Genomic DNA, 13863 nt, shown 5'->3' on the forward strand with positions numbered 1-13863 from the left:
CTTTTCATTCTCCTTAGAGAACGTTTACAATGTCAATGTCAAAACATCATGTTAAATATAGATAACATCATGTTAAACTAAGTTAACTCTCCTTTGCAGCAGATCTAACGTGAACATTGTGCGATCCATTTAATTGATAACGCGTCTGCACTCACGAGAGGGAGAGAGAGAGCCGCAGGTTCCAGCTTGTCATTGTTGATAATTGATATCTCCTTCTTATAAGAAACTTTTAAAAGGAAATCATGAAGGCAACAGTAGTTCCCACTAGGCTACTGACCATTTAAAAACTGTGAGAGGGCCCAGCCGTAGGTACAGCACTAGCCATAGCGGAGCAGGCAGAAGATCATTGAGAAATAAATGTGAATTAAAGCGACTGTCTTAAAGCGATAGTGCACAATTTATACATTTGTTAAACAGCATAACATTAGCAGTATTTTAAGCAATTAATATTTTAAAAGAAATACTTTTCATACTAAATTATAGGCTATAAAAAAATGTATTTTTTTATGTGTGTGTCGTGGGTGGGGTGGGGGGGGGAGGGTTGTTGTGCGGCCAGCCCAATGTGCCCAGTCCAAAACCCAATGTGGACCTTGAGCCAAAAAGTTTGCCCACCCCTGTTATATTATAGTGCTTCGAGATACAGCGCTTCACGATGACGGCAATGAGGTAACAGAAGACGCAATCTATCTGCAATCTAATCTATCTGAAATAACACCTATTTGAAGTAGGCCTATTATTCATGCCACATGTGTGTTAGTGTAGGCTACATAGTTTAAACTGTAGGCCTAGGCTATGTTTAAACTGTATTTCGAGTTTAATGTCGGCAAGTCAACACGTCAAGATTAAAGTAGATATGATATTTCAACTTTATTCTCGAAATGTCGAGTTTAATGTCGACATGGTGACTTTAAAGTCAACATGTCAAGTTTAATCTCGCCATGGCAAAAATATTTTTTTCTTCATGTGTGTCCCTAATACTCCGTTGTACTATAGCCTACTGAAAAAGTGTAGCCTGTGCAACGAGCTGAGGGTTGAGGAGGAGGCAACAACATACACATTCTGTCATACCAATAAAAGCTGTGAACCGTTAACCAGAGCCCATATTTTAGCATAGCCTACAACCAGCACATTTTGGTCTAAACCATGAAGGGCAAACTGATTCTACCCATAGGCCTACGCCTACACCATATGTTTTTTGAAAGCTTACACCCTCAGGATGTGATATGACATAAGGTAGCCTATGCCCCACCCTCCTCATTACCAGAAGCCTATAAAGTATTTGAAACCTACGCTTGAGTAGAAGCACATATATTTGATCAGAAAATGACTTAATTTACTGAAACAGGCCCAGGATGCTCTGTCTTGGATGAGCTCAGGCAGGCACACGCACACACGCATAATAGGCTACGGCCCCAGAACTTTGGATAAGTTATTAAGTTCATGCAGCACCTTAAAACTTGGTGCTTACACTTCATACACAATGTCTTTGAAGCCTGATCAAGGTATGGCTGCCATTCATTTTCACTGCTGCTTCCTTTTATAGGCCTATGAAGTTTATCCAACATGTAAAGGCAGCTAGCCTACATCACATTCCATATGAAAGCCTACAAGAGTGCTATTGATGAAAAGCAAGCAGTTAGAATTTTAGTTGTATTTTAGAATGATGTGACACATGGGTGATGATTAGGGAAAAGATACATGTTTATAAAAAACGATTCAGTACGATTCGATGCGATGCAATTCGATGCAATTCGATGCAGTTCAAGAATGGAAAGCATTCTGAAAGATTTTTTATAATTTGCTCAAGGTGCACATTCATTTTTATATTATCAATTATCATGGTCATGGTTGTCAATTAGGCAACAAAATGTGTGAATATGATTATATAAACTGAGGTTTGTTTCATATACTGTATTGAAATGAAAAAAGAATAGTCTACATTTCAGTCAAACACAGCAGCCAAATACAACATAAAAATACATTTTTATAGACTTTACAGATTTTATAGAGTTATATCTGATTGTTTTCATGGAGCTGTAGCCTTGTTGAGGTAAGACAATACCGAAATAAAATAAAACAGTGCTTAAGACACTCTTGGCCTTTTCTCATATAGGCCTAGCCTACTCTACAAGAATAAAATAGGCCTACAAATCAATGAATTGGGCTTATTTTGTTCCAACAGTAGACCTATGCAAAAACCTAAAATGCCACAAGTCTGAGTGAATATGAACAAAATCATTGGCTAATAATTTATGCATCATTTTAGCAGCAAGGGCCAAATTATTATTTAACATTAAGGAAATCCCTTCATCAAAGGTAATGCTACTCTACAGACTATCGTTGCTGTTTAGGAATGCCATGGGCGGACTGGCCATCTGGCATACCGGGCATTTTCCCGGTGGGCCGACGCACCTTTTGGGCCGATACAATAGGCTATATAGCCTACATAATTTAATCATTTGGGCCAACGATTGGCCCAAAGGAAGGACAATCAGCGGCCCATTGGTTACATTTCCATATTGACACTCGACTGATCCAATAACAGCTCACGTCAGGCCCCACCCCTCCCATTTTGGCTCAGAGCCAGGATTCTGTGAGCGCATCAAAAGTTAATCGAAGTTTCCTACACGAAATTGCAGCGGGTGCCGTAGTGACAATTGTGCAAAAGTAACACCAATGTAGAAGTTTCAAAAAGACAATATTGCAAGTAGGCTAGCATATGTCAGCAACATGTTGAAGTTGAGTTTGAACGAGGATGTAAGCAAATTTTCTAAATGAATGATTTGCAAACCCGGACAGCAAAAGAGTGTCAAATCGACGTTAATTGTTGGTCAGATTGATCAGTTTCCATCAGACGCCCAAAATTCAACATCGATGGCATGAGTGGTGGTTGGTCTCTCAAAGTAGAGCGTCGAAAGGGTTCTATCTTGGAAGATTTATCATGGTAAAGATGGGCTAAAAGACTGTAGGCCCTAGACTGACGGAAATATAGGCTAAAACGTCAAGTCATATTCATGCACGAGCCAACTAAGCTATATAAACTATACGAAGACATTAGTTCTTGTAGCTATGTTCCAAAATGTACCAGCAATGTAGGCTATAGCCTACAGGAATAAAATATTTCCAGCAACAGCCCTGTTTATTTCGTGTTGTTTCAGTTGTCCTACAGTGATAACTGGTATACATTACATTAATGTCTACGACAGTCTAGGTAGTTATTTACACATAGGCTTCAGTAATTGTTTGGTGCTGCTGTTAATTGAGCATTGTATAGGCTAGTTTAAATGTAGCCTATTGAATAATTTGAAATGATACTTTGAATTCAAGCAGAAACTCTTATTTAATAATTGCTTGTATAGCCTACTTGAATATGGAGATCATGTGCTCTATGGCTACCTCTGATCGGTCAGAGTGATAGCCAGTGAGGCCTACATCACTTTCAGTGCTCCATGACAGTTGAAAATATATGCATATTTAAGGGTAATGCAAGATTGTGTATTTATTAGGTGTGCCCGACCGATTTGAGGGCCACTTGGGCCAAATATGCCAGGGCCGATTTTTGGTCCCAGTCCGCCCCTGAGGAATGCTATAAGTGCTTAATTTCGCGCTGGATTTCGAAAAACAAAAGCCGACCGAGTGCAAGTTGTCACATGCTTAAGTTGCAATACATGTATGGGTAATGAGGTCATTTGACAACTTTGGGCAATGAATGTAACCAAAAACGAACTGCATTACCCACAATTCCGTGCCACGTATAGTTTCAAAACCGGAAGTGGGATGAACGCGCTGCTTGGAACGTAAATGAGTCGATCACGTATCGATGTAGCCGTATCATACACGTTAAAAACGGATACCGATACGTATCGGTTAATCTTTACACCCCTAGTGATGATGGTTCTCAACTGGTGTGCCAAGATAAAGTGAGGGTGTGCTGTGGAATTTGAACGATGTGTTTTTGTTCAGGCTCATGAAATAGACTTGAGAGATTTAAACAATAAAAACAGGTTACATGACTTGCACTTTTTTATATCAGGGGCCGTATATTCACAAAGCATTTTATCTTACCCCTAGGAGTAGGCCTACTCCTAAATCGCCCTAAAAGATTTTAGCTAGGAGTTTTCTCTTAAAAGTTAATCACCATGCCTTTCAGACCTACTCTTAGTTAGGAAAAATGACAACTCCTGAACTAAGGGTGAGTCTTGTTGCTATGGTTGACGTCATTACTCATGCACGAGCTTGATTGAAGTGACCACCTTTATTGGCTGATGATTACAACGTGGGAATGATGCCAAAAACCTCCCCTACGACGATGAGTGACAGGTGACAGGTCTGTGCTGGTGAGAATGTGTGCGCTACACAAGTACCGCGAGGGATGGAAGATGATGAATAAATAGCCTAAATGAATAAAGAGTAAGACAAAGCAAATGGCCTAGTAGCATAATAAAATACACTATGGATTGATGCAATGTCTTTGCAACATGTTTTAAATTAATCTGCATGTATGTGGCCTATACATTCGTAAAGAGGAGAAATAATTTAATTTGATTTAGGCTACAATGAGTCATGCAATTATAGTTTTGGTTGTTGGTGGCGTTATTGCATCCTTTAATTAGGCTACAATGCATAATTATTCCCTCTTAATTGAGTGCTCCTGTTACTTTTAGGTCTAAAATGCTTCGTGAATTACTTTTAGTGAAAAAAAAATTAGGAGTCTTAAAGTTAGGAGTGACACGCCCATTATTTTTAGGAGTTGCTCCTAAATTCGCCACTTAGGAGCTACTTTTAGCCTTAAAATTCTTTGTTAATACGACCCCAGAACTTTGGATAAGCTATTAAGTTCATGCAGCACCTTAAAACTTGGTGCCTACACTTCATACACAATGTCTTTGAAGCCTGATCAAGGTATGGCTGCCATTCATTTTCACTGCTGCTTCCTTTTATAGGCATATAATGAAGTTTATCCAACATGTATAGAAAGGCAGCTACATCACATTCCATATGAAAGCCTAAAAAAGTGCTATTAATGAAAAGCAAGCAGTTAGAATTTTAGTTGTATTTTAGAATGATGTGACACATGGGTGATGATGGTTCTCAACTGATGTGCCAAGACAAAGGGAGGGTGTGCCATGGAATTTTAACTATGTGTTTTTGCTCATGAAATAGACTTGATGGATATTTTTAAACAATGAAAACAGGTGACTTGCACTTTTTTATCTTTAGTAAGCTAACATTCTCAGTTTGATTTCATGATGTGAAGCTGAGATCAATCTTGCGACTTGCAAGTTTATTATGGTTGTTAGGATGTTAGGTTGTTAGATTTGGGAACTTTTTGGCTTGCCTGCTCTAAAAAAAATCACATCTAAAATTTGATCTGTAACAAGAAACGATAATCCTCAGATTTCTTCTTACTGGAAAAGAGATAAATGTGACAAAACTGGTAACACAGGTTCCAAATGCTTATTGCTGAACCCCCACCTTTGTGGTCTGCCTGATATGGTGAGTGGTTTTGGCTTGCCTAAGCAGGCAAGCCAAAACCACTCACCATATCAGGCAGTTCAGGTCAGGTCAGTTCAATTCAGTTCAGTTCAGCCGTGGGGAGGCCGTGGCCTACTGGTTAGCGCTTCAGACTTGCTACCGGAGGGTTACCAGTTCGAACCCCGACCAGTAGGCACGGCTGAAGTGCCCTTAAGCAAGGTACCTAATCCCTCACTGCTCCCCGAGCGCCGCTGTTGTTGCAGGCAGCTCACTGCGCCGGGATTGCATGGTGTTGCCATATGGCAACAATTTCTTTTTCTCAGTTTTTTTTTAATGAACAACAACATAAAATCCAGTCTTTTCTCTTTAGTTGAGAAAATGGGTCTTTAATTTTGAAATTTCTTAAGTTTGATGACATCACATAAACAGGATATCCTGTTTACCGGACCCTTTTCCACACATGTGCCCCACTGTGGAGGTCACGTCACAGTGTCAGCCAAATTTTTTTTTTTTTTAGAATTAAGTAGAATTTCTGCCAAAATAAAAATCCAACTGTTGTCTGGGGTAAGTAAACTTTACATTTTCATCATTTAAACCAATTTAGTAATTATATTTTTTCTGTAAAAGGCTAAAATTAATTCATGCGAATATTGAAGTTAATTCTGTCCATTCATCCTAATGAGCTCCCATTGACTTACATAGCACTGGGCTATTCTGACACTATGTTTTCTATTACTAATAACATTTCAAAAGGAAAACATATTCAATTTAGTTATATCATTAATATATTATTTGAGTTATGGAAAATATATGAACTGCTCGCTAAATAAATTCGTTTTTGCTAATGGAAGGTTAAATGGAAGAAATGTTTTAGACATATTTTTTCAATGGCCATAGATTTCAATATTTATAAGTGTAGTCAGTGTATTCAGCTTATATTGTACCTCCAGTCAGCTTGAATCTGTTGATTTTCATCCTTAGAACATGCAAGCCAGCATATTCTATGGTAGGAAAGGTAAAAGGGCAGACAGCTCTGCCAAGAGAGGAAAGTGAGGATGAGCTAGTGACCAGTGAGGAAGAGAACGATATCGACGTCAACCTTGATGAGGGCAGTGAAAGGTCAGAGTCTGATTCAGGCACAGATACAGAATCAGAGGCAGACACAGAACCAGAGGCAGACTCAGAGGAAGCAGGTAAAGGTGTTAGATAGTTACTTAGTCAAGGGTGTGTGAGTGTGTGTGTGTGTGTGTGTGTGTGTGTGGGAGAGAGAGAGAGAGAGAGAGAGAGAGAGAGAGAGAGAGAACGCAGAGAACGCAGATGTGGGAGAGTTTTGAGTAGCTTTCCAGTTACTTACCTCAATTATGGTTACTTACCTGCTCTTATTTGAAAAATCCCCAGGTGAGCCAGTGATGAATGATTTTGAAGATTTCCAGAAAGCAAAAAACCTCCACTGGCACTCAAATCGCACAATTCCCCCCGTGTCATCCTGGAAAGGCTCTCTCCCAGTATCAGAGGAAATATTAGAGCCAGTGGATTACTTTAGCTCCCTCTTCCATAGGGAAATAATTGAAGACATTGTAAGGCAAAGCAATCTTTATGCTTTACAGAGCGACATAACCAAACCCCTTAACTTGAGCATGGATGAAATGGAGCAGTTCATTGGGGTGTGCTTCTACATGTCTATCCATGGCTTCCCAAAAACCAGGCTGTACTGGAGCCCTCAAACAAGGGTAGAAGCAGTAGCTAGCACCATGACGGTAAATCGCTGGGAAAGCGGAATCTCCACTTTGCCAACAATGACAACCAGGTGCCAGGGGAAGACAAGCTTTTCAAAGTCAGGCCTCTCCTAAACTACCTGAGAGAGCGCTTCAGTACTATTCCCATGGATGAACTACTCTGCGTGGACGAGCAGATGGTGCCCTTCAAGGGAAAGATTTCATTAAAACACTACATACGCATGAAGCCAAAACGCTGGGGCTACAAACTGTTCATTCTTGCTGACCAACATGGCATTGTGTACAATTTTGATGTCCACTCCGGCCCAATCCTAGCACAACAAGGATTCCCAAACATTGGTACATTGTTTTGCAACTTGCCTCCATCATCCCTGAAAACATCTCCCACAAGATTGACAACTGGTTTTGTGGTGTAGACCTTCAGATTTTTCTGGAGAAAAAAAAGATCCACAGTGTGGGCACGGTGCAACAGTCAAGGCTGGCAGGGTGCTCTTTCATGGATGACAAAATCATGAAAGCCAAAGGAAGGGGTACTTTCCCGGAAAAGATGACTACTCACAATGGCGTTAACCTGTGGGCTGTCAAGTGGTTTGACAGCCTACGTGTTGTGACTCTCTTGAGCACCTTTGTGTCAGCCAACCCTACATCGGAAGTCCAAAGGTGGGACAAGAAAAGGAAGGAAACTGTACGTGTGAAGCGTCCCAACATTGTGGGAGTTTACAATAAGACCATGGGGGGAGTTGATCTTTTGGACTCCCTAATAGCCCTCTACCGAATCAAGATAAGGTCCAAAAAGTGGTACCATCGCATCTTTTTTCATTCGCTGGATCTGACCTTGGTGCAGGCATGGCTGCTTTATCGCCGTGATGTCCAATCTCTGATGCCAGGAAGTGAGGAACTTCCACTGTTGGAGTTCAAGATGCAGGTAGCCTCCTGCCTGTGCCTGGAAAGGAAAAAGGTCTACAAGAGAAAGGGGAGACCTGCCCAAGCTGTGGTCTTGGAAAAGAAGCGAGGACGCAACAGCTTTGTGCCCCCAGATCCTGTCAGAACGGACAGCACAGACCACTGGCCCTGCATGCAGCTGACAAAGGAAGGTGCAAGATGCCAGGATGCAAAGGCATAGTGAGAAACAAGTACTCAAAATGTGATGTTTTTCTCTGCATCACCCAGGAGCGCAACTGCTTCATTGCCTTTCATCAGGGATGAAATCAATCTGAAATGTGGATTTTTAAAAACGTGGTTACTGATGACCAAATAAGATTTTTTTGTACCAAATTATATTTTTTGTACCAAATGAGATGAATGACATGAATGAATATTAAATATTTTAGGATTTAGTGATGTTAAACTGGAGTTGAAGTGTTTTTCAATCGAATAAATTGTGTATGTGTGTGTTGTTTCAGGGGTATATAAATGCCTTATTACAGTGTTATTATTAATATTCTTTGTAAACTACAATGAAAACTAAATACATTTGATTGTAAAATAAGTTATTCTATACATTTTAACAAAAGTAAGTTGAAGTTGTTCAGTATTTTCTTTAATAAAAGCATGTTTTAAAGAAATAATGGATTTTAAGGCACTTTCCACGATTGCGCGTTGTTGCCATATGGCAACAAATTACCAACTACCCCCCCCCCCCCCCTTATAATTTTGTTAAACATTTTTTTTAGATTTGCATTATTTGAGCAATCTGAAGTCATAAAAACACATCAACATATTTTTATCATGTTAAAAAAATAATTCATGCAATAGAGGGTTAGTGTGTGCTTCACCTCACTGTGTGTATATTGTGTACTGAGTGTGTTTCACTAATTCACGGATTGGGATAAATGCAGAGACCAAATTTCCCTCACGGGATCAAAAGGATATACTTATACTATGCTATATTAGTTCAGTTTCAGTTTATTGTTTTACAGCCTGTTCCTCAGTTAATTTCTTTAATTTGCCATGAATATCAAAACATGAAAAAAAGGTGTTCAACGCTTCGGATAACTTGCTATCATTTTTATACATTGGCAATTGGACTGATTTATTATGTGTTTTTTGCAAACCTATCGTTCTTTTCACACCATCCCATGCTATCTTCAAGTTGTTACTGCCCAGTCTCAATGTCAATGAAGACAGACCAATCAGTGCAATAAAAACAACCTTGTAATTTCAGAACAGACTCATCCTCCCAGATCTCAATCTCTCTAGTTTTGACTTCCCCCCTTCTGTACACCGGGATGAGATTGAAAGCACAGTGATCTGAGGATCCTATAGGAGCCAGAGGGGAGGCCTATAAGCCTCCTTATTTGTATCGGCAGCAGTTTGTGTGTTTGCTTTGGGGTGTATATATGTTACAGTCACAAATATCTGGGGAAATTCTCTCGGGAGATAAAACGGATGAATGGAGATGAAAAGCAGTTTGATGTCAGGAGTGCATATCGTTTCCCTGACGGTGATGTTACTACACCACCGCTATTTTTTAGCGCAACAAAATTAAATAACCTTTCCCAATTTCTGAATAATGTCATTACCTTTCCCAATTTGTGAATAATGTTATAACTTACCTTTCTTTTGTGAAAAACATCATAACTCACCTTTCTTTTGTGAATAACGTCATAACTCACCTTTCTTTTGTGAAAAACATCATAACTCACCTTTCTTTAGTGCAGGGGTTCTCAAAGGTTTGATAGGTGAGGGCCAATTCAGGAACCCAACATTGAACTGAGGGCCGCCAAAGGGGCGGGGGGAGAAAAAGAAAAAAAAAATGGAAATAAATCCCATTTGTAATCATTTTAATGAACAGGTTGCATCTCTACAGTTTATATGTATTGCATTAAACACATTTTAATTCTTAACTGAGGCTAAACCTGGCAAAACCTGTGAAAATCTACACACAATCCCCGGGTTTCACCCTCAACAGACAAATTTGGGATATAACAGTTCTGGTTGCAGTCCATTTCAAGTACAAACTTATTTAGAACAAACAGTCTCAGTGTGCCTTGCTTCTTATCAGCATAGGCCTTATTCAGGAGCAATTCCACCAAAGCACCACAGGAAAACCCGACGGCCACTAAACACCACTAAATGGAGATTCATTCTTTTCAAAGCACACAGTACAGTTGTACAGTTTCACAGATGTTATCGCGGGCCGCCAGAAATGTTTCCACGGGCCGCACTTTGAGAACCTATGTTCTAGATCAATAACAAACTTTAACCATGAGATTTCTTCCTGTTACTGGAAAAAGGGTTGAATGTAACAAAACATGTAATACAGGTTCCAAATTAATATCTATTGCTGAACCCTCAACCCCCACCTCCGTGAACTGCCCTATATAACACCTGGTGAGTGCAAGTACCAGAGAGATGACCCTGGAACCACTGCCCATCCACAGACGTGAGATTTTTGATAGACATCTTTGACAATACTTCTTCAAGAGATAAATACTCATTGGTTAAACACTTTTGTGCAAAGAGATATACAAGATACAGAAGACCTTTCGATCTTCATGGACACCAGACACTATCTGGACCTCATAATGGTGAGTTACAGCTGAAATGCATTTTTGGTTGAGTATACAAAGATAAAAACAACTTTTTAGGATATTATATACTTATTATCAGAGGCTTATTTCACGTCAGATGGAGGAGAGGTGTTAAATTCCTTATAGGTATGATTGCTATAGGTAGGGGATTTCCCACAGCGGCCAATCAACAAACAAGCCTATAAAAAACAATCACCAACAAAGCAATCTTTGTGGGCAAAAAAAGGCAGCCTTCAAGAGCATTTCACTGAGGTTATCATGCAGGCACCAGAAATAATGACCTTTATTTATTGTAGAGAAATCGGAGGCTGCTCAGCTCTACAGACCAGTACCCAAGTACTTTTCTTCACATTATTGTCCTCCAACCCTGGCAGGTTTACTGGCATGTTGCTCTGCTCCTGCCCCTGCTGGTGCAGTCTCGCCCTCGCATCTATCACGAGGGCCTGCCGATCGACTGCGAAGACGTCTTCAAAAACGGATCGATTCACGATGGCGTCTACACCATCTACCCTGTAGGAGAGGACTCACCTATGGAGGTGTACTGTGACATGGGTTGCAGTGAGAATGAAAACCATGAAGGGGGCCATTGGACGGTGAGTAAATGTGTTTGACTCATAAAAAGTGTAGATTTGGTCCTAATGACGTAATATGAGCCAAATGCACAGACATGTACGATGTAACTTTGGCCTGAGGTTTATGGCATAGACTTATTAACACACCATATAAACCTAAACAGTACTTACTAAAAAGGTTTAAGGTCTGTTATGGTCTACCCATTATGACTTTCCTGCTTTCAACACCTTCGCATCAGGTGATTCAGAGGAGAATGGATGGGAGTGTGAATTTTGACAGAACCTATGATACGTATAAGGAGGGCTTTGGATACAAGGATGGAGAGTACTGGCTGGGTAAGACATCTGCAATCATATTACATGAAACCATAAACATACAAACCAGGACTTCAAATTGAGCTTTAAAGTTTTTGAATTCCTTTTAAGTCTTTTTTAAATAAAGTTAAAAAAATGCAGGTAAGAAAGAAACACCCCACAGAATGTAAATAAGATATGTGAATAATTCTGTTTTGACAAAAATGTCAGGAATAACCTTATAATTCCAAGAGGACGATTTCTTGAAAATCCCAAAAAATCTTGATGAGATATAACTCTTTTATTGTTGGTTGTCAATGTTTGTTCCAATGTTTGTTGTGTCACCTGCTGTTAGGTCTGGAGAACATGCACCTCCTCACACGGGGGCGGGGTTATGCACTGAGAGTGGACTTGGAGGACTTTGCTGGGGCGAAAGTCTATGCTCTGTACCCCAACTTCTTTGTAGAATCAGCAGTGGATGGGTATAGACTCCGTCTCTTTGATTTCACTGATGGCGGCGCAGGTAAGAGTGGTCTCATTTGACCTCTTTGTTTTTGCTTTTTAGTATGTTTGGTTTATACAGGACTATGTGCTTCAATGCTTGTTGTGATCAATGCTTCAATGCATGCTTGTCACAGTTCGCAAAATTCTTTCAGGTAATCCTCTAGCAAAACACAATGGAAGATGGTTTTCTACCTTTGATAAGGATCAGGATACCTGGCATTGGGGGGGTCAATGTGCAAAAGGTCACAGTAGGGGAGGATTTTGGTTTCATAACTGCCTGGATGCCAACCCAAACGGCCGATACCAATGGCGACACTACAATGGTGACGGTCCAAATGGTGTGTATTGGTCTACATGGTCTCCGGCCTCACTGAAGGCCATTACTATGAAGGTTAAAAGAGTGTTTCTGGCTGATGAAGGGTCTAGTTAAAGACGCCTATTGATTGTGTCCCTGTGTCAGTATCATTACATGTTATCAATTTACACTTTAAAACAAACTAATCAGATGAGCAATAATCTTGAGAGCTAGACTTCAGCTAGTGATTCTGCTTCAGAATGGACCAAGACATTAGATGATTGAAAAATATTGGGCTTGACTGATTGATTGGGATTTTCAAAAAAAGAAATTTAATAAAGTATATCTTTTGATCCCGTGAGGGAAATTAGGCATAATGGCATACTTTTATCACTAATGCAGATGGTGTGGGAGAAAACTGTTTTATTCTTTTATGTATCATTGTATTAAGTGCTATTGGAAACATTGTATCCTACTGTATACCCCTGTATTATTGGTTTAGAGAAAGTTGCGTCGCCAATCCTGTTCAGACCCGTTCTTGTTGTTTTGTACCTCTTCTACATTCATGAAGAATTTATTTGCACCCCAGCTTTGAAATGGCAAGCTACCTAATAAGCAGAAGTGAGCGAGGGCATGCAGCCAAATATTAAGATGCTAGGTTTCAGAAGCATGTTTATCTCTCTGTATAAATATGGCAAAGACCCCATACTTTTTTGTCAGTCTCGCTGGGGAGTATGACCCTACGCGTAGTAAATAAAGAACACCTTGATATGGAAATGATGTTGTTTTGTAGCAAAATATATTTCTTTTACCTAACAGATGGTTTTATGAGTCATGCTTTTATTTCCTTAGTATTTTAGGATAGGATAGAATAGATGTTGCATGGAGATGAATCATGTAGATTAATCATTGGGTGTTTCAGAGTTATTGCATTCCTTGTTTTACTTTCTAAATTTGAAATAAATCAGTAAATGAAAATTTTGAACCTTGCTGTTTGGATTTCTTTTTTCAATTATACAATAATCCCTGATAAAAAGGTATTGAATCATAGGTTGAAATATTGGTGTTGGGGGTGAGTTCTCCAGTATGCCTAAATGGTTTGGTGTCTGACTCATTAATGCGCGCCAAGCATGTGTGTTTAGGCAGTTAGCTTGATAGCTTGCTTTGATTTACACCTTACTGCTGCATACCTGCATACCTAGCCATTGATGATGGGTGTAGCCCTTAGCTCTGAGCGTATACTAAACTAAGGGTGTTAAAAAAACCAAACTCAAGTGAACCGAAACAAAAGGGACTCATTTTGCATACACATTCTTCTCTGCGGGTCTCAGACCTGCTTTGGATTATGGCACCTTTTCCCAACCTTGTGGGGTCGCCTGAAATTCAAATGGGGTTGGCTGAGGTATCTTACAATTGACCAGTACATTACATTCAAATTTACATTAAATAGAAAA

At 39.7% G+C, this 13863-nt stretch overlaps 1 protein-coding gene across 1 annotated transcript; it reads left to right on the plus strand.

Annotated features, from left to right (window-relative positions):
* Positions 1 to 10549: 10549 nt before the first annotated feature.
* On the plus strand, positions 10550 to 13387 carry LOC143109669 (microfibril-associated glycoprotein 4-like). The gene is made up of 5 exons (XM_076272496.1): positions 10550 to 10741; positions 11119 to 11337; positions 11556 to 11652; positions 11966 to 12133; positions 12267 to 13387. The coding sequence occupies exons 1-5, from the start codon at positions 10709 to 10711 to the stop codon at positions 12542 to 12544; spliced, it is 795 nt and encodes a 264-aa protein (XP_076128611.1). The 5' UTR covers positions 10550 to 10708; the 3' UTR covers positions 12545 to 13387.
* Positions 13388 to 13863: the final 476 nt, after the last annotated feature.

This window comes from Alosa pseudoharengus, unplaced genomic scaffold (assembly GCF_046254945.1).
Source record: "Alosa pseudoharengus isolate Yale_2024_CS ecotype anadromous, Long Island Sound unplaced genomic scaffold, YU_APseudo_1.1 YU_APseudo_1.1_scf_1, whole genome shotgun sequence".
Lineage (NCBI taxonomy): Eukaryota > Metazoa > Chordata > Actinopteri > Clupeiformes > Clupeidae > Alosa > Alosa pseudoharengus.

Excerpts from the sequence above, each read along its gene's own strand:
- LOC143109669 (XM_076272496.1), top strand. The coding sequence starts at position 10,709 with ATGGACACCAGACACTATCTGGACCTCATAATG. Across the intron at positions 11,338-11,555 it reads ATGAAGGGGGCCATTGGACG|GTGATTCAGAGGAGAATGGA; the intron begins GTGAGTAAATGT and ends CCTTCGCATCAG. Across the intron at positions 11,653-11,965 it reads GGATGGAGAGTACTGGCTGG|GTCTGGAGAACATGCACCTC; the intron begins GTAAGACATCTG and ends ACCTGCTGTTAG.